The sequence below is a fragment of the Dendropsophus ebraccatus genome, chromosome 6 (assembly GCF_027789765.1).
Source record: "Dendropsophus ebraccatus isolate aDenEbr1 chromosome 6, aDenEbr1.pat, whole genome shotgun sequence".
In the NCBI taxonomy this organism is placed as follows: Eukaryota; Metazoa; Chordata; class Amphibia; order Anura; family Hylidae; genus Dendropsophus; species Dendropsophus ebraccatus.
Window position 1 is genome coordinate 149,042,118 of NC_091459.1, and position 24,002 is coordinate 149,066,119.

At 42.7% G+C, this 24,002-nt stretch overlaps 1 protein-coding gene across 3 annotated transcripts in view; it reads left to right on the forward strand.

Annotated features, from left to right (window-relative positions):
* Positions 1 to 24,002, forward strand: part of LOC138795156 (DNA (cytosine-5)-methyltransferase 3A-like) — a 99,931-nt gene that overhangs the window by 63,545 nt on the left and 12,384 nt on the right. For 2 of the 3 annotated variants that reach the window (XM_069974137.1, XM_069974139.1), the window contains 6 exons: positions 14,723 to 14,906; positions 14,983 to 15,067; positions 15,365 to 15,510; positions 17,963 to 18,053; positions 18,214 to 18,362; positions 18,620 to 18,705. In XM_069974137.1, the coding sequence (XP_069830238.1) occupies positions 14,723 to 14,906; positions 14,983 to 15,067; positions 15,365 to 15,510; positions 17,963 to 18,053; positions 18,214 to 18,362; positions 18,620 to 18,705 (741 nt within the window). The remainder of the gene's footprint in view (positions 1 to 14,722; positions 14,907 to 14,982; positions 15,068 to 15,364; positions 15,511 to 17,962; positions 18,054 to 18,213; positions 18,363 to 18,619; positions 18,706 to 24,002) is intronic. The other variant, XM_069974138.1, reaches the window with a different exon arrangement.

The following is a 24,002-nucleotide window of genomic DNA, read 5'->3' on the forward strand; positions in this document are numbered from 1 at the left end:
GCCCCCCCACACACAGTAATAATGTGCCCACACACAGTAATAATGTGCCCCCACACACACAGTAATAATGTGCCCACACACAGTAATAATGTGCCCCCACACACACAGTAATAATGTGCCCCCACACACACAGTAATAATGTGCCCCCACACACACTGTAACAATGTGCCCCCATACAGTAATAATGTGCCCCCCATACAGTAGGTAGGTGGTCTCTATATAGTAGGTAGGTGGGCTCTGTATATAGTAGGCATACAGTAGGTAGGCTCTATATGGTAGGCAGGTGGGCTCTGTATATAGTAGGTAGGTTGGCTCTGTATATAGTGGGTAGGTGAGCTCTGTATATAGTAGGTAGGTGAGCTCTGTATATGGTAGGTAGGTGGGCTCTGTATATAGTAGGTAGGTTGGCTCTGTATATAGTGGGTAGGTTGGCTCTGTATATAGTGGGTAGGTGAGCTCTGTATATAGTAGGTAGGTGAGCTCTGTATATAGTAGGTAGGTGGGCTCTGTATATAGTAGCTAGGTGGGCTCTGTATATATTAGGCATACAGTAGGTAGGTGGGCTCTGTATATGGTAGGTAGGTTGGCTCTGTATATAGTAGGTAGGTGGGCTCTGTATATGGTAGGTAGGTTGGCTCTGTATATAGTAGGTAGGTGGGCTCTGTATATGGTAGGTAGGTGAGCTCTGTATATAGTAGGTAGGTTGGCTCTGTATATAGTAGGTAGGTGGGCTCTGTATATAGTAGGTAGGTGAGCTCTGTATATAGTAGGTAGGTGAGCTCTGTATATAGTAGGTAGGTTGGCTCTGTATATAGTAGGTAGGTGGGCTCTGTATATATTAGGCATACAGTAGGTAGGTGGGCTCTGTATATAGTAGGTAGGTGGGCTCTGTATATAGTAGGTAGGTGGGCTCTGTATATAGTAGGTAGGTGAGCTCTGTATATAGTAGGTAGGTGAGCTCTGTATATAGTAGGTAGGTGGGCTCTGTATATATTAGGCATACAGTAGGTAGGTGGGCTCTGTATATGGTAGGTAGGTGGGCTCTGTATATAGTAGGTAGGTGGGCTCTGTATATAGTAGGTAGGTGGGCTCTGTATATAGTAGGTAGGTTGGCTCTGTATATAGTGGGTAGGTGAGCTCTGTATATAGTAGGTAGGTGAGCTCTGTATATAGTAGGTAGGTGGGCTCTGTATATATTAGGCATACAGTAAGTAGACCCCTATTGTGGTAGATAGGTTGGATCTTGTGCTCTGAATCCCTCAGTGCAGGCAGCTGCGTCCCTGTTGTGTCCCTGTTCCTATGTGTGATCAGAGGGGGCGCTCTAGACGGGGGACGACCCTCCACTGGCAGTCCTGCTGAATACAAAGACGTAGTGCCTGTCCTGGCCAGCAGGTGGTGATAAAGTCTATACTTTCAAGAAACTAATTTAGGATATGTAACTTATTCACATTTGCTATAAGACCGGCCGTTCCGTGACCCGGCCGGATCACGGAACGGCCGGTCTCAGAAAAGATCATCCCGGCCGGTACTGGATGATCTGTCGCGGTGCTGAGGTCTGATGCGGGAGCAGCCGTGCGCACCTGCATCTGAACTCCCCACGCACATCATGGAGCGTACGGCCCGCAGCCGCTTGCTTCACTGTGTGCACTGACATGGTTTTCTGCGGACGTTATTCACTGAATAGCGGCCGCAGAAAACTGACATATCATATTTCTAGGGCGCCGCTAGAGATCCCAGCCGGAGTGTATATTATGTGTATGTATATGTATTATGTGTATACTATGTGTATGTATATATGTACTATGTGTATATATATGTACTATGTGTATACTATGTGTATGTATATATGTACTATGTGTATACTATGTGTATGTATATATGTACTATGTGTATATTATGTGTATATATATATGTACTATGTGTATGTATATATGTACTATGTGTATACTACGTGTATGTATATATGTACTATGTGTATATATATGTACTATGTGTATACTATGTGTATGTATATATGTACTATGTGTATACTATGTGTATGTATATATGTACTATGTGTATGTATATATGTACTATGTGTATACTATGTATATATGTACTATGTGTATACTATGTGTATGTATATATGAACTATGTGTATACTATGTGTATGTATATATGTACTATGTGTATACTACGTGTATGTATATATGTACTATGTGTATATATATGTACTATGTGTATACTATGTGTATGTATATATGTACTATGTGTATACTATGTGTATGTATATATGTACTATGTGTATGTATATATGTACTATGTGTATACTATGTGTATGTATATATGTACTATGTGTATACTATGTGTATGTATATATGTACTATGTGTATACTATGTGTATGTATATATGTACTATGTGTATACTATGTGTATGTATATATGTACTATGTGTATACTATGTGTATGTATATATGTACTATGTGTATACTATGTGTATATATATGTACTATGTGTATACTATGTGTATGTATATATGTACTATGTGTATACTATGTGTATGTATATATGTACTATGTGTATATATATGTACTATGTGTATACTACGTGTATGTATATATGTACTATGTGTATACTATGTGTATGTATATATGTACTATGTGTATATTATGTGTATGTATATATGTACTATGTGTGTGTATATATGTACTATGTGTATACTATGTGTATGTATATATGTACTATGTGTATACTATGTGTATGTATATATGTACTATGTGTATACTATGTGTATGTATATATGTACTATGTGTATATTATGTGTATGTATATATGTACTATGTGTATACTATGTGTATGTATATATGTACTATGTGTATACTATGTGTATGTATATATGTACTATGTGTATATATATGTACTATGTGTATATTATGTGTATGTATATATGTACTATGTGTATACTATGTGTATGTATATATGTACTATGTGTATACTATGTGTATGTATATATGTACTATGTGTATACTATGTGTATGTATATATGTACTATGTGTATATATATGTACTATGTGTATACTATGTATATATGTACTATGTGAATATTATGTGTATGTATATATGTACTATGTGTATACTATGTGTATGTATATATGTACTATGTGTATACTATGTGTATGTATATATGTACTATGTGTATATTATGTGTATGTATATATGTACTATGTGTATACTATGTGTATGTATATATGTACTATGTGTATACTATGTGTATGTATATATGTACTATGTGTATATATATGTACTATGTGTATATTATGTGTATGTATATATGTACTATGTGTATACTATGTGTATGTATATATGTACTATGTGTATACTATGTGTATGTATATATGTACTATGTGTATACTATGTGTATGTATATATGTACTATGTGTATACTATGTGTATGTATATATGTACTATGTGTTTGTATATGTACTATGTGTGCACTATGTGTATGTATATATGTACTATGTGTATGTATATATGTACTATGTGTATACTGTGTGTATGTATATATGTACTATGTGTATATATATGTACTATGTGTATACTATGTGTATGTATATATGTACTATGTGTATACTATGTGTATGTATATATATGTACTATGTGTATACTGTGTGTATGTATATATGTACTATGTGTATACTATGTGTATGTATATATGTACTATGTGTATACTATGTGTATGTATATATGTACTATGTGTATACTATGTGTATGTATATATGTACTATGTGTATACTATGTGTATGTATATATGTACTATGTGTATGTATATATGTACTATGTGTATACTATGTGTATGTATATATGTACTATGTGTATATTATGTGTATGTATATATGTACTATGTGTATACTATGTATATATGTACTATGTGTATACTATGTGTATGTATATATGTACTATGTGTATACTATGTGTATGTATATATGTACTATGTGAGTACTATGTGTATGTATATATGTACTATGTGTATATATATGTACTATGTGTGTACTATGTGTATGTATATATGTACTATGTGTATACTATGTGTATGTATATATGTACTATGTGTATACAGGGGTATGTATATATGTACTATGTGTATACTATGTGTATGTATATATGTACTATGTGTATGTATATATGTACTATGTGTATACTATGTGTATGTATATATGTACTATGTGTATACTATGTGTATGTATATATGTACTATGTGTATACTATGTGTATGTATATATGTACTATGTGTATGTATATATGTACTATGTGTATACTATGTGTATGTATATATGTACTATGTGTATATATATGTACTATGTGTATATTATGTGTATGTATATATGTACTATGTGTATACTATGTGTATGTATATATGTACTATGTGTATACTATGTGTATGTATATATGTACTATGTGTATATATATGTACTATGTGTATATTATGTGTATGTATATATGTACTATGTGTATACTATGTGTATGTATATATGTACTATGTGTATACTATGTGTATGTATATATGTACTATGTGTATACTATGTGTATGTATATATGTACTATGTGTATACTATGTGTATGTATATATGTACTATGTGTTTGTATATGTACTATGTGTGCACTATGTGTATGTATATATGTACTATGTGTATGTATATATGTACTATGTGTATACTGTGTGTATGTATATATGTACTATGTGTATATATATGTACTATGTGTATACTATGTGTATGTATATATGTACTATGTGTATACTATGTGTATGTATATATGTACTATGTGTATACTGTGTGTATGTATATATGTACTATGTGTATACTATGTGTATGTATATATGTACTATGTGTATACTATGTGTATGTATATATGTACTATGTGTATACTATGTGTATGTATATATGTACTATGTGTATGTATATATGTACTATGTGTATACTATGTGTATGTATATATGTACTATGTGTATATTATGTGTATGTATATATGTACTATGTGTATACTATGTATATATGTACTATGTGTATACTATGTGTATGTATATATGTACTATGTGTATACTATGTGTATGTATATATGTACTATGTGTATACTATGTGTATGTATATATGTACTATGTGTATGTATATATGTACTATGTGTATGTATATATGTACTATGTGTATACTATGTGTATGTATATATGTACTATGTGTATATTATGTGTATGTATATATGTACTATGTGTATACTATGTGTATGTATATATGTACTATGTGTATACTATGTGTATGTATATATGTACTATGTGTATATATATGTACTATGTGTATACTATGTATATATGTACTATGTGTATATTATGTGTATGTATATATGTACTATGTGTATACTATGTGTATGTATATATGTACTATGTGTATACTATGTGTATGTATATATGTACTATGTGTATATTATGTGTATGTATATATGTACTATGTGTATACTATGTGTATGTATATATGTACTATGTGTATACTATGTGTATATATATGTACTATGTGTATACTATGTGTATGTATATATATGTACTATGTGTATACTGTGTGTATGTATATATGTACTATGTGTATACTATGTGTATGTATATATGTACTATGTGTATACTATGTGTATGTATATATGTACTATGTGTATGTATATATGTACTATGTGTATACTATGTGTATGTATATATGTACTATGTGTATACTATGTGTGTATATATATATATATATATATATATATATATATATATATATGTGTGTGTATTATGTGTATACACTCTGGCTGGGATTCCCTCAGCTGCAGCACAACATAAGTTCCCTATCGGCCGTTGTAACAACAGCTGTGATTGGTACAGAACGTACGTTGTGTGAACATGGCCTTATAAAGGCTTCACTGCCATCCGCTGGCCATACTAAGGAATGAAGGACTACAGCTCCCAGCATTCCTTGTTTTTCTAGTTGTAAAGGCTCTGGCCTGGCTGACACATCCCTGATGGTTGTTTGGTCATTGATGCACATTATGTGTCACACGTGACAGTTGTGGTGTCCATGAGGAGGATGAGTGGAGTAGTCCTAGGCTGATGAGGGTAGTAGTCCCTCTGGCAGTCTGTATGGTCACAGATGCAATAGTAGATAACAATAGTAGAGGTGACTGTGTATAATCTGCTCACAAACACCCAGGTACACAGATGCCTCAGCCACACAACAACGTCCCACAGGTACCGGGACACTGCACAGAGACCCAGTCACTAAGGGCCCTATTACACCGGACGATTATCGTTCAGATTATCGTTAAATCGTTCGAATCTAAACAATAATCGTTCGGTTGAAATGCAGTTAACGATTAACAACCGAACGAGAAATCGTTGATCGCTTCATAAGACCTGGACCTATTTTTATCGTAGCTCGTTCGCAAAACGTTCGCATTGAATAAGACGTCGTTCGGTCATTCGCAGTAGATACGAACGCAATAGCGAAGAATTAGCGAAGAAATAATATTGATTATCGTTCCATGGAAATGAGTGAACGTTTTCAGGTCTTTCGCAATAGCGGTTGTTTGAGATCGTTAATCGTTAACCATTATGCGAACGATAATCGTCCGGTGGAATAGGGCTCTTAGTCTCTGCACTGGAGGGAGGGGGTGGAGCCTGGAGAGAGAAGGGGAGGAGCCTCTGGATTAGAAGCACTGATAGTTTGGGGTCACCTGGGGGTGCGGGTGTTAGCAGCGGGCGAGGTGTTAGGGGTAGTGGCTCGGCACTGGTCACTGGGGCAAGGAAAGGTGTGCCCTCCCCCAGGTACACGGACACACAGGTGTAGGTGTGAGGACGGTGTAACCACAAGCTCTTAAAGAAGTGGAACACTTCACTTAAAGGGGTACTCTACTCAGACATAACTTCTGATATGTTGCTGCCCTAGTGAGACTAACAATTCCTTCCATACCTGTTATTATCTATTCAGTCTCCTTCCCCCAGTTCTCAGCTGCTGCTTTCTGCTGAAGGCACAAAAATCTGTGTGGGAGCTTTTCTCTCTGTCTCCTCCTCCTCCCTCCTCCCTTCTGAGATGACTAATGTAAACAAGTCCCTGGCAGGCTTTATCTGCAACATTGCAACCTTCAGTCCAGAGCATAGAGACATACAAGAATAGCTGATGACAGGATGTGCTAGGACGAAGGGACACTGCACATACTGACTGCACAGGTGGAAGAGACTGCACATACTGACTGCCGTACTGACTGCACAGGAGGAAGAAACTGCACATACTGACTGCACAGGAGGAAGAGACTGCACATACTGACTGCACAGGAGGAAGAGACTGCACATACTGACTGCACAGGGAGAAGAGACTGCACATACTGACTGCAGGAGGGAGAGACTGTACATACAGACTGCACAGCAGGAAGAGACTGCACATACTGACTGCACAAAAAGAGGAGACTGCACATACTGACTGCACATACAGACTGCACAGCAGGAAGAAACTGCACATACTGACTGCACAAAAAGAGGAGACTGCACATACTGACTGCAGGAGGGAGAGACTGCACAGGTGTGATCTTTCCCCCCATATAGTAATTTGGCCCCCCTCTGTGCCCTCATATAGTAGTAAGGTCCAATCTGTGAATCAACATAGTAGTAATGCCTCAGTGTGCCACCATATAGTAGTCAGTTCCCCTTTGTGCCACCATATAGTAGTCAGTTCCCCTCTGTGCCACCATATAGTAGTCAGTTCCCCTCTGTGCTACCATATAGTAGTCAGGTCCCCTTTGTGCCACCATATAGTAGTCAGGTCCCCTCTGTGCCACCATATAGTAGTCAGGTCCCCTCTGTGCCACCATATAGTAGTCAGGTCCCCTCTGTGCCCCCATATAGTAGTAAGGTCTCCTCTGTGCCCCCATATAGTAGACAGGTCTCCTCTGTGCCTGCATATAGTAGTCAGGTCTCCTCTGTGCCCCCATATAGTAGTAAGGTCTCCTCTGTGCCCCCATATAGTAGACAGGTCTCCTCTGTGCCTGCATATAGTAGTCAGGTCTCCTCTGTGCCCCCATATAGTAGACAGGTCTCCTCTGTGCCCCCATATAGTAGTCAGGTCTCCTCTGTGCCCCCATATAGTAGACAGGTCTCCTCTGTGCCTCCATATAGTAGTCAGGTCTCCTCTGTGCCTCCATATAGTAGTCAGGTCTCCTCTGTGCCTCCATATAGTAGACAGGTCTCCTCTGTGCCCCCATATAGTAGACAGGTCTCCTCTGTGCCCCCATATAGTAGTCAGGTCTCCTCTGTGCCCCCATATAGTAGACAGGTCTCCTCTGTGCCCCCATATAGTAGTCAGGTCTCCTCTGTGCCTCCATATAGTAGACAGGTCTCCTCTGTGCCTCCATATAGTAGACAGGTCTCCTCTGTGCCTCCATATAGTAGACAGGTCTCCTCTGTGCCTCCATATAGTAGACAGGTCTCCTCTGTGCCTCCATATAGTAGACAGGTCTCCTCTGTGCCTCCATATAGTAGACAGGTCTCCTCTGTGCCCCCATATAGTAGTCAGGTCTCCTCTGTGCCTCCATATAGTAGACAGGTCTCCTCTGTGCCTCCATATAGTAGACAGGTCTCCTCTGTGCCTCCATATAGTAGACAGGTCTCCTCTGTGCCTCCATATAGTAGACAGGTCTCCTCTGTGCCTCCATATAGTAGACAGGTCTCCTCTGTGCCTCCATATAGTAGACAGGTCTCCTCTGTGCCTCCATATAGTAGACAGGTCTCCTCTGTGCCCCCATATAGTAGGAGAGTTGACTACTGGTAGAAGCAGCGTGGCAGAAGTGCAATGAGGCAAAAGTGAGTAGTTAAAAAACTGCAGTAGTTTGAAAACAGCAGGAGTTTGGTGACTGCACGAGATTCTTTTTTTTTTCAGTACTTGCTTTCACTTGTTCTTAAATGATGTCTGGTTTGGTGCAGTGTAATTCTTGTTTGGCTGTAGTTTTCCGTAGAACCCTTTGGGACTTGGGGTGCTGTCCAGTTTGCATGCAGATTTCTGGTTTACGTTGTGAAATTTCTAGGCTGCAGTCCTTAGTCTGTACACTGCAATCTGATGTGAGGAGACTATCCCAGCCAGGAGTTGCTGTGCAGCCTGGTTATCAGCCACCTCTTCCTCAAAGACCTCAGAGGAGACGGGCGGTTTGGAAAACAGTTGGTTCAGGTAGGTTGCGAGCTGTAGAGCAGAAGCATAGCACGTTTGGCCTCTCTGTGCAGAATAGTTTTAGTGTTCTTGCTGATATTGATAGAGATGCAGTTGCTGTTGGAGACATGGCTGCTCAGGTTATTTCCAATGGGGATGTTGTTTTGGATGGGCCACTGAGGGCAGAAGTAAAGGTTAGTAAGAAGAGAAGGCGTCTTCTAGTTGGTGACTCGATTGTTAGAGGTGTTGTGGTAGGACAGGAGGAGGATGTGTTTAGAGAGGTGAGATGTCTCCCAGGTGCTACTGTCAGGAGGGATAGGAGACGGATTGTGAACATTGTGAAGGCTGCTAGTATAGATAGCAAGGTTGATCTGGTGGTTCATCTTGGAACCAATGACTTGTCCCAAGGAGATGTGGATTTGGTTAAAAAGGAATTTCAAACTTTTAGTCTGGAGCTGAGCAAGATAACAGATTCTGTGACATTTTCAGAGGTTTTGCCGGTCTGTAATCAGAACAACAAGGCATGTCGTATCTCAGAGTTTAATGCATGGTTACGGCAGTGGTGTAAGGCAGAAGGGTTTGGGTTTGGTAGTCATAGCTTTTGCAAGTGGTCCAAAAAGGAGATGTTCAAGAGGGATGGTTTGCACCCATCACACATAGGTACACAGGTACTTGGTGAGGAATTCAGATTGTTTTTGGACAGACATTTAAACTAGATGAAGGGGACAGAAGTATAATAGAGGAGGAGGATTTCTGTCCCCGACCAGTAAAGACAAATAAGTGTATCCGGATTGGTGAAAGTGCAGTGGTTGGTGCTGTAGACACAGTGGTTGGTGCTGTTGATGTAGTTGTTGGTGCTGTTGACGCAGTTGTTGGTGCGGTTATTGGTGCTGTAGATGCAATGGTTGGTGCGGTTATTGGTGGTAAGGAAGGTGCTGTTGGTGCGGTAGATGAATTTGGGAATAAAGGTATTATGAAGCTTAGTAATCTTCGGGCAATGTGTACGAATGCTCGCAGCTTAGGAAACAAGATCTGTCAGCTGACGGCCATTATGTCTAGAGATGATTTGGACCTTGTTGCTGTAACAGAGACCTGGTTCAAAGAGTCTAATGATTGGGAAATAGTTATACCGGGATATATTCTGTACAGGAAAGACAGAGCAGAGAGAAGGGGAGGCGGGGTATATAGTATACAGGAAAGACAGAGCAGAGAGAAGGGGAGGCGGGGTATATAGTATACAGGAAAGACAGAGCAGAGAGAAGGGGAGGCGGGGTATATAGTATACAGGAAAGACAGAGCAGAGAGAAGGGGAGGCGGGGTAGCCATTTATGTCAGGGATAGTCTTAAATCGACACTCATCCAAAATACATATAAAGAGCTGGAGACTCTCTGGGTTTGTATGCAGTCCAAAGAGGGATCTGTTATTAGGATAGGTGTTATCTATAGGGATCTGTTATGAGGATAGGTGTTATCTATAGGGATCTGTTATTAGGATAGGTGTTATCTATAGGGATCTGTTATTAGGATAGGTGTTATCTATAGGGATCTGTTATTAGGATAGATGTTATCTATAGGGATCTGTTATTAGGATAGGTGTTATCTATAGGGATCTGTTATTAGGATAGGTGTTATCTATAGGGATCTGTTATTAGGATAGGTGTTATCTATAGGGATCTGTTATGAGGATAGGTGTTATCTATAGGGATCTGTTATTAGGATAGGTGTTATCTATAGGGATCTGTTATTAGGATAGATGTTATCTATAGGGATCTGTTATGAGGATAGGTGTTATCTATAGGGATCTGTTATTAGGATAGGTGTTATCTATAGGGATCTGTTATTAGGATAGGTGTTATCTATAGGGATCTGTTATTAGGATAGGTGTTATCTATAGGGATCTGTTATTAGGATAGGTGTTATCTATAGGGATCTGTTATTAGGATAGGTGTTGTCTATAGGGATCTGTTATTAGGATAGGTGTTGTCTATAGGCCTCCGGGGCAAAGCGAGGACTATGATAATATGCTGATGGATGAAATTACTAAAATGTCATTAAAGGGGGACATTGTAGTTATGGGCGACTTTAACATGCCGGATGTGGATTGGAATATCCCTTCTGCACTTACATGTAAAAGCAAGAATATAATAGAGACCCTTACAGGGGCATCTCTGAAACAGCTTGTGAGGTCACCTACCAGAGGAGAGAACATTCTAGATTTAGTATTTACTAATGTGGATCGGGTGTCTGAAGTTAGAGTGGAAGAAAATCTAGGTTCCAGTGACCACCAGTGTCTATGGTTTGACGTACAATCTGACTACGTCCAATCCCATACTACAACAAGAGTATTGGATTTTAGGAAGACAGATTTTAATAAAATGGGGGAGTATTTAGATAAAGAATTAGGAGGGTGGGATAAAACATCGGGAGCGAGCACTCAGTGGGCAGAATTAAAAAATGTCATATTAAAGGCAACTAGACTATATGTACGAGAAGTTAGCAAAAGTAAAAGGAAGAAGAATCCATTATGGTTTACTAGAGAGGTTAAGGCCATTGTAAAAGGAAAAAAGGCAGCGTATAGGAAGTATAAGGAGACTGGGAATGAAGCTGACAGAGAGACGTATAAAAGTATACAGAAGGAGGCATATCCTATAGGAGGTATACAGAGCCTGGGGGGGGGGGGTAGCTGACAGAGAGACGTATAAAAGTATACAGAAGGAGGCAAAGCAGATTATAAATGCTGCTAAAGACTCAAAAGAAGAGGAAATGGCAAAATCTGTTACTGCGGGGAATAAAACCTTCTTCAGATATATAAGTGACAGGAAGAAGAAGAAGAATGGCTGCAGCATTACTAAAATAAGTAATGGGGAGAATACGTTTATTGGTGGAGATAAGGCGGTCGCTGACTATTTGAATAGTTACTTCTGCTCAGTGTTTTCAGAAGGCGGCCTTCACAATCACAGGATGGTTGGACACAGCATTGCCTCCAGCTATATGGGTTCAACTACAGTATTTTCAGAGGCTGAAGTTGCAGAGGAACTTGCCCGTTTAAAGCTAATTAAGGCGATGGGTCCAGATGGCGTCCATCCCAGGGTTCTTAAAGAACTCAGATCTGTGATTGCTGCCCCCCTGACAGATCTGTATAACCAATCCCTGCTAACAGGAGATGTCCCCGATGATTGGAGAACAGCCAATGTTATACCAATCCACAAGAAGGGGAATAGAGAAGAGCCCAGTAACTACAGGCCAGTGAGCCTGACATCTGTAGTAGTGAAAATGATGGAAACTCTTCTAAAAAATAAGATAATGGATCACCTAAGAATCAACAATTTGATGGATCCAAACCAGCACGGCTTTACTGAGGGCCGATCATGTCAGACTAATCTCATTGATTTCTTTGATTATGCCACAAAAGTGCTGGATGAAGGTGGTGCTGTGGATATCGCCTATCTGGACTTCAGCAAAGCCGCAGATACAGTTCCCCATAAAGAGCTGATAGAGAAGTTGGAGAAAATTGGACTAAATCCCTGGATAGTTCAGTGGATTTGTGGTTGGCTGCAGGATAGATATCAGAGGGTTGTTGTTAATGGTGAATATTCCGATCAGAGACTGGTTACACGTGGTGCGCCACAAGGGTCTGTTCTGGGTCCTATTCTTTTTAATATGTTTGTAAGTGACATAGGAGAAGGGTTGGTAGGCAAGGATAGTGATATAGGAGAAGGGTTGGTAGGTAAGTATAGTGACATAGGAGAAGGATTGGTAGGTAAGGATAGTGATATAGGAGAAGGGTTGGTAGGTAAGTATAGTGACATAGGAGAAGGATTGGTAGGTAAGGATAGTGATATAGGAGAAGGGTTGGTAGGTAAGTATAGTGACATAGGAGAAGGGTTGGTAGGTAAGGATAGTGACATAGGAGAAGGGTTGGTAGGTAAGGATAGTGACATAGGAGAAGGGTTGGTGGGTAAGGATAGTGACATAGGAGAAGGGTTGATAGGTAAAGTTTGTCTGTTTGCTGACGACACAAAAGTGTGCAATAGGGTGGATATTCCTGGAGGTGTCAGTAATATGGAAAATGATTTATCTTTGCTAGATACGTGGTCCAAACAGTGGAAATTGAAGTTCAACGTTTCCAAATGTAAAATAATGCACCTGGGGAGGAGGAATCCTCTATCCGAGTATCACATCGGCAGTACTGTGTAGGAAAAGACTTCTGAAGAGAAGGATTTAGGGGTAATGATTTCTGAAAGCCTTAAAATGAGTCACCAGTGCAACCAGGCGGTGGGGAAAGCATATCGTATGCTGGGGTGTATATATATATATAATGCTATGCTGGGCTGTATATATATATATATATATATATATATATATATAATGGTATGCTGGGGTGTATAGCTAGAGGTATAACCAGTAGGAAGAGGGAGATTGTGATCCCGCTGTATAGAGCTCTGGTGAGGCCACATCTGGAATACTGTGTCCAGTTCTGGAGACCTCACCTAAAAAAGGACATTGATAAAATAGAACGGGTCCAAAGACGGCTACAAAAATGGTGGAGGGTGTGAGGCATAAACCATATCAGGAAAGACTGAAGGATTTGTATCTGTATAGTCTGGAGGAAAGACGGGAAAGGGGGGACATGATTGAAACCTTTAAGTATGTTAAGGGACTAAATAAGGTTCAGGAGGGAAGTGTTTTTAGTAAAAAACTGAGCTCAAGAACAAGAGGACACAGTGAGAGGTTAGTTGGGGGAAAGATCAGAAGCAATGTAAGAAAATATTATTTTACTGAAAGAGTAGTAGATACCTGGAACAAACTTCCAGCAGAGGTGGTTGGTAAATATACAATAACAGAATTTAAACAGGCCTGGGATAGACATATATCTATCCTAAGATAATAAGGAAGAAAATACTAAAAGGGCGGACTAGATGGACCCAGTGGTCTTTTTCTGCCGACAATCTTCTATGTTTCTATGTTTCTATGTTTCTATGTCTCCTCTGTGCCTGCATATAGTAGTCAGGTCCCCTCTGTGCCCGCATATAGTAGTCAGGTCCCCTCTGTGCCCGCATATAGTAGTCAGGTCCCCTCTGTGCCCGCATATAGTAGTCAGGTATCCTCTGTGCCTCCATATAGTAGTCAGGTCCCCTCTGTGCCCGCATATAGTAGTCAGGTATCCTCTGTGCCTCCATATAGTAGTCAGGTCCCCTCTGTGCCCCCATATAGTAGTAAGGTCTCCTCTGTGCCCCCATATAGTAGTCAAGTCCCCTCAGTGCCCGCATATAGTAGTCAGGTATCCTCTGTGCCCGCATATAGTAGTCAGGTCCCCTCTGTGCCCGCATATAGTAGTCAGGTCCCCTCTGTGCCCGCATATAGTAGTCAAGTCCCCTCTGTGCCCGCATATAGTAGTCAGGTCCCCTCTTTTTCCGCATATAGTAGTCAGGTCCCCTCTGTGCCCCTAAGTTACTTGAGTACTGCAGCTCAGGGAATGAGTGAGATCTGCAAGTCGTCATGCACATGCAGGCCAGTAACCCTTTGTGTCCCAGGTGTTTCTGTGTGGACTGTGTGGACTTGTTGGTGGGACCAGGAACAGCTCAGGCCGCTGAAGAGGAAGATCCCTGGAACTGCTACATGTGCAGAGAGGAGAAGGTGCACGACCTCCTGCAGAGACGCAAAGACTGGTCGACCCACCTGCAATACCTGCTGTGCAACACTCACGACCTGGACTACGTGAGTAGCACGGGCGACTGTGGCGTCACATACACATGGTGTCTAAAGATCAAGTCATTTACTACCAATATTACAGGACCCTCCAGTGATCTACCCCCCACTGCCCGCAAACAGGAGGAGGCCGCTCCGGGTCCTATCCCTCTTTGATGGAATTGCAACAGGTGAGCTGCAGCGCAGAGGATTTCAGGAGATCCCCACTCATTGTTCTCCTCACAGAGGGTTTTAGGAGGGAATGGTTTTTATATTGTGTGTGGTTGGGGGGTTGGGGACAGAATAAAGAGCAGGTCCCCCGCAGCACAGAGTATTTTAGGAGCAGAGTATGCAGAGAGAGGGGCAGTGACCTTACCATGTAGGGGGTGATACGGTGGAGGACAGGACAGTATGTGACGGGCGGTATGGTCATAGTCCTTCTTATAGTTCACAACTCACGGCTGATCATCTAATCCTACGTGACGCAGGGTTACTGGGGCTGAAGACCCTCGGTATCAGGGTGGAGAGATATATTGCATCTGAGGTGTGTGAGGACGCCATCGCAGTGGGAACAGTGCGACATCCGGGAGAGATTGAATATGTGGGGGACGTACAGGACATCACCCGAAAACAGGTCAGAAATAAAAACTGCAAATGTGATAAAAACACTTCAACCCTAAGGCCCTGTTCACACTGAGCAAAACAGGCAGAATTTCAAGCGTAATCCGCGTCAATTTTCCGCCTATTCCGCTCAAAATTCTGCCTAAAAAAAGCTGCCGATTGATTTCCCATTGATTTCAATGGGATTTCCGCTATACTGTTCACACTGCGTAATTCTACGGAATTCCGTGTGGAAAATTCCACCGCGGATGCGCTTTCCGTCCAAAAGATTTAACATGTGAATTCTTTGGGTGGATTACGCTAGGCGGATCCCATGGAAAATCAATGGAGAGAATTTTTACTCCTTGTAAATATTCAGCGCTGAATTTAAAAAGGATTTAACACTGAGCAAAAACGGCAGAATTATGTGCAAAATCAGTACGCCAGAATTTCAGTCAGTAAACTTTCCTCTTCAATTCTGCCTGTTTTGCTCAGTGTGAACTGGGCCTATATACAAGAATGTAACTACTATAATACTGCTCCTATATACAGGAATATAACTACTATAATACTGCTCCTATATACAAGAATGTAACTACTATAATACTGCTCCTATATACAGGAATATACTACTATAATACTGCTCCCTATATACAGGAATATAACTACTATAATACTGCTCCTATATACAGGAATATACTACTATAATACTGCTCCCTATATACAGGAATATAACTACTATAATACTGCTCCTATATACAGGAATATAACTACTATAATACTGCTCCTATATACAAGAATGTAACTACTATAATACTGCTCCTATACACAAGAATATAACTACTATAATACTGCTCCTATATACAGGAATATAACTACTATAATACTGCTCCTATATACAGGAATATAACTACTATAATACTGCTCCTATATACAGGAATATAACTACTATAATACTGCCCCTATATACAAGAATGTAACTACTATAATACTGCTCCTATATACAGGAATATAACTACTATAATACTGCTCCTATATACAGGAATATAACTACTATAATACTGCTCCTATATACAAGAATGTAACTACTATAATACTGCCCCTATATACAGGGATATACTACTATAATACTGCTCCTATATACAGGGATATAACTACTATAATACTGCTCCTATATACAGGGATATAACTACTATAATACTGCTCCTATATACAGGGATATAACTACTATAATACTGCTCCTATATACAAGAATATAACTACTATAATACTGCTCCTATATACAAGAATGTAACTACTATAATACTGCTCCTATATACAGGAATATAACTACTATAACACTGCCCCTATATACAAGAATATAACTACTATAATACTGCCCCCTATATACAGGAATATAACTACTATAATACTGCTCCTATATACAGGGATATAACTACTATAATACTGCCCCCTATATACAGGAATATAACTACTATAATACTGCTCCTATATACAGGAATATAACTACTATAATACCGCCCCCTATATACAGGAATATACTACTATAATACTGCTCCCTATATACAGGAATATACTACTATAATAATGCTCCTATATACAGGAATATAACTACTATAATACTGCTCCTATATACAGGAATATAACTACTATAATACTGTTCCTATATACAGGAATATACTACTATAATACTGCTCCTATATACAGGAATATAACTACTATAATACTGCTCCTATATACAGGAATATAACTACTATAATACTGCTCCTATATACAGGAATATACTACTATAATACTGCTCCTATATACAGGAATATAACTACTATAATACTGCTCCTATATACAGGGATATAACTACTATAATAATGCTCCTATATACAGGAATATAACTACTATAATACTGCTCCTATATACAGGAATATAACTACTATAATACTGCTCCTATATACAGGAATATCACTACTATAATACAGCTCCTATATACAGGAATATAACTACTATAATACTGCTCCTATATACATGGATATAACTACTATAATACTGCTCCTATATACAGGAATATAACTACTATAATACTGCTCCTATATACAGGGATATAACTACTATAATACTGCTCCTATATACAGAAATATAACTACTATAATACTGCTCCTATATACAGGAATATAACTACTATAATACTGCTCCTATATACAGGGATATAACTACTATAATACTGCTCCTATATACAGGGATATAACTACTATAATACTGCTCCTATATACAGGAATATAACTACTATAATACTGCTCCTATATACAGGAATATAACTACTATAATACTGCTCCTATATACAGGAATATAACTACTATAATACTGCTCCTATATACAGGGATATAACTACTATAATACTGCTCCTATATACAGGAATATAACTACTATAATACTGCTCCTATATACAGGAATATACTACTATAATACTGGTTTTCCTATGATTCTCCCTGCAGATACAGGATTGGGGGCCCTTTGATTTGCTGATCGGTGGGAGTCCATGTAATGATTTATCTTTGGTGAACCCGGCCCGGAAAGGTCTATATGGTACATTTTTATGTGTATAGTATGACGGTATGTGTATTGTATAGAGATGTAGAGATATAGGACAATACTGAATGGGAGGTCACAATTCTGGAGAAATCCAGAAAGAAAGTTGATATTGTGGATGAGGGGATGTGTAGATATTCATGGTCTTCTCCACCAGGGGGCTCCGGACCGCTCTTTTTTGATTTCCCTCGTCTGCTGCATAAAGTCCGGCCTCAGCCCGGCGAAGATCGCCCGTTTTTCTGGTTGTTCGAAAATGTGGTGGCCATGGAGAAGCGTTTCCAGAGAACTATATCCCAGCACCTAGAGGTGAGGCGCAGTATATAGCGGGGGCCACTATAACTATCTCCAGTTACATCCCAAGCTGTTCAGCAGCCAGTAAGGACCAGAATTCTGAATGCTGCTCTGGAGGTGACTGGAGTATAAGGCCTAGTAATACAGTAGCGGGTTGAGTCTGTGATGTCTCACCCCACGCCTGATCCCTGCCTTACCGCTGTTCTACATTCTACCGTCAGTGTAATATCAGGAGCACATCAGGGCCTCAATCATTTTTTTTTTCCCTCCAGACAAACCCAGTGAAGATTGATGCGGGTTTGGTGTCGGCCGCTTATCGCCCCAGATACTTCTGGGGTAACCTGCCCGGCATGAACAGGTTGGTGATGCTGAGATAAAATGTCATCAATCTAGCGCCTCCAGGATCTATAGACTGGTATGGAGGCCATATGCATAGTGCCCCCCCCCAGGATCTATAGACTGGTATGGAGGCCATATGCATAGTGCCCCCCCCAAGGATCTATAGACTGGTATGGAGGCCATATGCATAGTGCCCCCCCCAAGGATCTATAGACTGGTATGGAGGCCATATGCATAGTGCCCCCCCCCCCCAGGATCTATAGACTGGTATGGAGACCGTATGCGTAGCCTCCCCCAGGATCTATAGACTGGTATGGAGGCCATATGCATAGTGCCCCCCCCCCCCCAGGATCTATAGACTGGTATGGAGTCCATATGCATAGTGCCCCCCCCCCAGGATATATAGACTGGTATGGTGGCCATATGCATAGTGCCCCCCCCCCCAGGATCTATAGACTGGTATGGAGGCCATATGCATAGTGCCCCCCCCCCCCAGGATCTATAGACTGGTATGGAGGCCATATGCATAGTGCCCCCCCCCAGGATCTATAGACTGGTATGGAGGCCATATGCATAGTGCCCCCCCCCCAGGATCTATAGACTGGTATGGAGGCCATATGCATAGTGCCCCCCCCAGGATCTATAGACTGGTATGGAGGCCATATGCATAGTGCCCCCCCCCCCAGGATCTATAGACTGGTATGGAGGCCATATACACAGTGCCCCCCCCCAGGATCTATAGACTGGTATGGAGACCATATGCATAGTGCCCCCCCCCCCCCCGGATCTATAGACTGGTATGGAGGCCATATGCATAGTGCCCCCCCCCCCAAGGATCTATAGACTGGTATGGAGGCCATATGCATAGAGCCCCCCCCCCCAGGATCTATCTATAGACTGGTATGGAGACCATATGCATAGTGCCCCCCCCCCAGGATCTATAGACTGGTATGGAGGCCATATGCATAGTGCCCCCCCCCCAGGATCTATAGACTGGTATGGAGACCATATGCATAGTGCCCCCCCCCCCCCAGGATCTATAGACTGGTATGGAGACCATATGCATAGTGCCCCCCCCAGGATCTATAGACTGGTATGGAGACCATATGCATAGTGCCCCCCCCAAGGATCTATAGACTGGTATGGAGGCCATATGCATAGTGCCCCCCCCCAGGATCTATAGACTGGTATGGAGGCCATATACACAGTGCCCCCCCCCAGGATCTATAGACTGGTATGGAGACCATATGCATAGTGCCCCCCCCCAGGATCTATAGACTGGTATGGAGGCCATATGCATAGTGCCCCCCCCCCAGGATCTATAGACTGGTATGGAGGCCATATACATAGTGCCCCCCCCCCCCCAGGATCTATAGACTGGTATGGAGGCCATATGCATAGTGCCCCCCCCCCAGGATCTATAGACTGGTATGGAGGCCATATGCATAGTGCCCCCCCCAGGATCTATAGACTGGTATGGAGGCCATATGCATAGTGCCCCCCCCCCAGGATCTATAGACTGGTATGGAGGCCATATACACAGTGCCCCCCCCCCAGGATCTATAGACTGGTATGGAGACCATATGCATAGTGCCCCCCCCCCCCCGGATCTATAGACTGGTATGTAGGCCATATGCATAGTGCCCCCCCCCCAGGATCTATAGACTGGTATGGAGACCATATGCATAGTGCCCCCCCCCAGGATCTATAGACTGGTATGGAGGCCATATGCATAGTGCCCCCCCCCCCCCAAGGATCTATAGACTGGTATGGAGGCCATATGCATAGAGCCCCCCCCCCAGGATCTATAGACTGGTATGGAGACCATATGCATAGTGCCCCCCCCCCAGGATCTATAGACTGGTATGGAGGCCATATGCATAGTGCCCCCCCCCCAGGATCTATAGACTGGTATGGAGACCATATGCATAGTGCCCCCCCCCCCCCCCCAGGATCTATAGACTGGTATGGAGGCCATATGCATAGTGCCCCCCCCCCCCCAGGATCTATAGACTGGTATGGAGACCATATGCATAGTGCCCCCCCCCCAGGATCTATAGACTGGTATGGAGACCATATGCATAGTGCCCCCCCCCCAGGATCTATAGACTGGTATGGAGGCCATATGCATAGTGCCCCCCCCCCCCAGGATCTATAGACTGGTATGGAGACCATATGCATAGTGCCCCCCCCCCCCAGGATCTATAGACTGGTATGGAGACCATATGCATAGTGCCCCCCCCAGGATCTATAGACTGGTATGGAGACCATATGCATAGTGCCCCCCCCAAGGATCTATAGACTGGTATGGAGGCCATATGCATAGTGCCCCCCCCCCAGGATCTATAGACTGGTATGGAGGCCATATACACAGTGCCCCCCCCAGGATCTATAGACTGGTATGGAGACCATATGCATAGTGCCCCCCCCCAGGATCTATAGACTGGTATGGAGACCATATGCATAGTGCCCCCCCCCCAGGATCTATAGACTGGTATGGAGGCCATATGCATAGTGCCCCCCCCCCCCCCAGGATCTATAGACTGGTATGGAGACCATATGCATAGTGCCCCCCCCAGGATCTATAGACTGGTATGGAGGCCATATGCATAGTGCCCCCCCCCCCAGGATCTATAGACTGGTATGGAGGCCATATGCATAGTGCCCCCCCTCCCAGGATCTATAGACTGGTATGGAGGCTATATGCATACCCTCCCTCCAGGATCTATAGACTGGTATGGAGGCCATATGCGTAGCCTCCCCCCAGGATCTATAGAATGCCATGGAGGCCATATGCATAATGGCCCCCCCACAGGATCTATAGACTGGTATGGAGACCATATGCATAGTGCCCCCCCAGGAGACCATATGCATAGTGTTCCCCCCCCCCCCAGGATTAATAGACTGGTATGGAGACCATATGCATAGTGCCCCCCCCCAGGATCTATAGACCGGTATGGATGGAGACCATATGCGTAGTGCCCCCCACCACCCCCCAGGATCTATAGACTGGTATGGAGACCATATGCATAGTGCCCCCCCAGGAGACCATATGCATAGTGCCCCCCCCCAGGATTAATAGACTGGTATGGAGACCATATGCATAGTGCCCCCCCCCCAGGATCTATAGACCGGTATGGATGGAGACCATATGCGTAGTGCCCCCCCCCCCCCCCCACAGCATCTATAGACTGGTATGGAGACCATATGCATAGTGCCCCCCCCAGGATCTATAGACTGGTATGGAGACCATATGCATAGTGCCACCCCCAGAATCTATAGACTGGTATGGAGACCATATGCATAGTGCCCCCCCCCCCCAGGATCTATAGACCGGTATGGATGGAGACCATATGCGTAGTGCCCCCCCCCCCACACAGCATCTATAGACTGGTATGGAGACCATATGCATAGTGCCCCCCCAGGATCTATAGAGTGGTATGGAGGCCATATGCATAGTGCCCCCCCCAGGATCTATAGACTTGTATGGAGGCCATATGTGTAACATCTCCCCAGGAACTATAGACTGGTATGGAGACCATATGCGTAGCCTCCCCCCAGGATCTATAGACTGGTATGGAGACCATATGCATAGTGCGCTCCCCCCCAGGAACTATAGACTGGTATGGAGACAATATACATGTCTGCACGTCCGTACATAGTGTATCACATCCTGCAGAACTATTTTAAGCCGTGCTGGTTGTGGCAGCTTTTATAGTCTTTAGGGTTATGACAGCGATGAGGAGATGTGTCGTAAGACAAACATTACCGCCGAATAGACACCATTGTCTTTGTTCCCACAATGAGATCAGCGAATCCTCTGCAGTAATGAAGGTGATTGTTATCATTCTGATGTAAGGAGGAGGAGGCACCTTCTCATGTTTTCATTAAGTGGTTGGCGTGTTAGAGAGTGATGAGGAGAGCCGAAACATCGCCACCCATCCAGCACTGATCCTGCAGCACACCCCTGTCTATGGTTGGGTCTCAATAAGCAGCCATTAATGGAGGTCCTACTCTCCGGACCTTGTGTGATCCTCAGCAGAGGGCCCCTATGTAGGACCAGTATATGGGGCCCCTATGGGGCCCTCCATCATGGCTTTCTCACGGTGACAATTTCTCTGGGAGCCATGGTGATGATTAGCCGCTTCCCCTTATATACCCCCGGGGCCCCTGTGCCATTCATAGCTATATAATAAGCTATTACCAGATCAGATCTGAAATCCGTTTCTGTTTCACCAATATTTGATGGACTTTTCCAGAAACATCTCCCCACCTGTCCATGAGTTGTGTCTAGTATTACAGATCAGCTCCACTGAAGTGATTGGGGGGTGTCCGGAATGTGCAGTAAGCCTGGTGTGAACTGGACCTGTCTTTTACTTTTTGTCTAACACAAAAAGCTTTTCAGCTTACTGGCAATGCAGGAGTCACACTGCTCGCTGCTAGCCTTGATTGCTGCAGCTGGGCAGTGTGGTTTGATTGACGCATGCCTCTGCCTCTCCAGAGCCTTGAGGATCGGAGCGCCGGTCCAATGAGGATCCGGACCGGGCTCTTGATCTTAATAAATGAAAGCTGAGCCAGTCCTTCTCTGTTGGCTATTAAGGTTCATACCCTGATCCCAGCTCGCCCTGTCTATTCCTGCGATCCCCGTTCCTAATTCCTCTGCTTGCTCGACCTGTTACCTGACCTCCCGCCTGACCTTTGACTATCCGATTGCCCCCTGATTTTGTACTGCGTTGCCCGTTTGGTTTGGACCTTGGCTTGCTTACTCTCCTTTTGTGTTTATTTGTCTGTCCCGTTCTGTGTTACACTTATACCAGAGCAGGGACCACCTTCGTGGTTGTTCACAGGTGCCTAGGGCCGTTTGAGGCAAGTAGGTAGGGACAGTGTGTGGGGGGTCAGGGGGACAGGAGAAGCTTCTGCACTTTCCGGGAGGGATGTAAGCTTTTTTTTTTATGACTGTGTCCTCGTTCCTCTGGAGATGAGACTCAGAAGGTGGGCACAGTTATGTCCCTCCTCCAAGGGCCTCCTCAGGAATGGGCCTTCTCCGTGTCATCTGACTCCCCCGACTTGCAAACAGTCGAATGGTTCTTCTCCGCATTGGGCCTGGAGAATGATGACCAGGACAGTGCAGCCAATGCCGAGCGACAACTAACCGTGTTACGGCAGGGTAAACATCCAGTTGAGGACTACTGCTCAAGCTAAAGACCTTTTAGTGCCCTACCCGAGTCCTGACACCCTCAAGGAAAGCATGTCCTTGACCATTCGGGTGGATGACGGTTGAGGGACCGACAGTAGGAGAGGGGTACCCCAGACCTT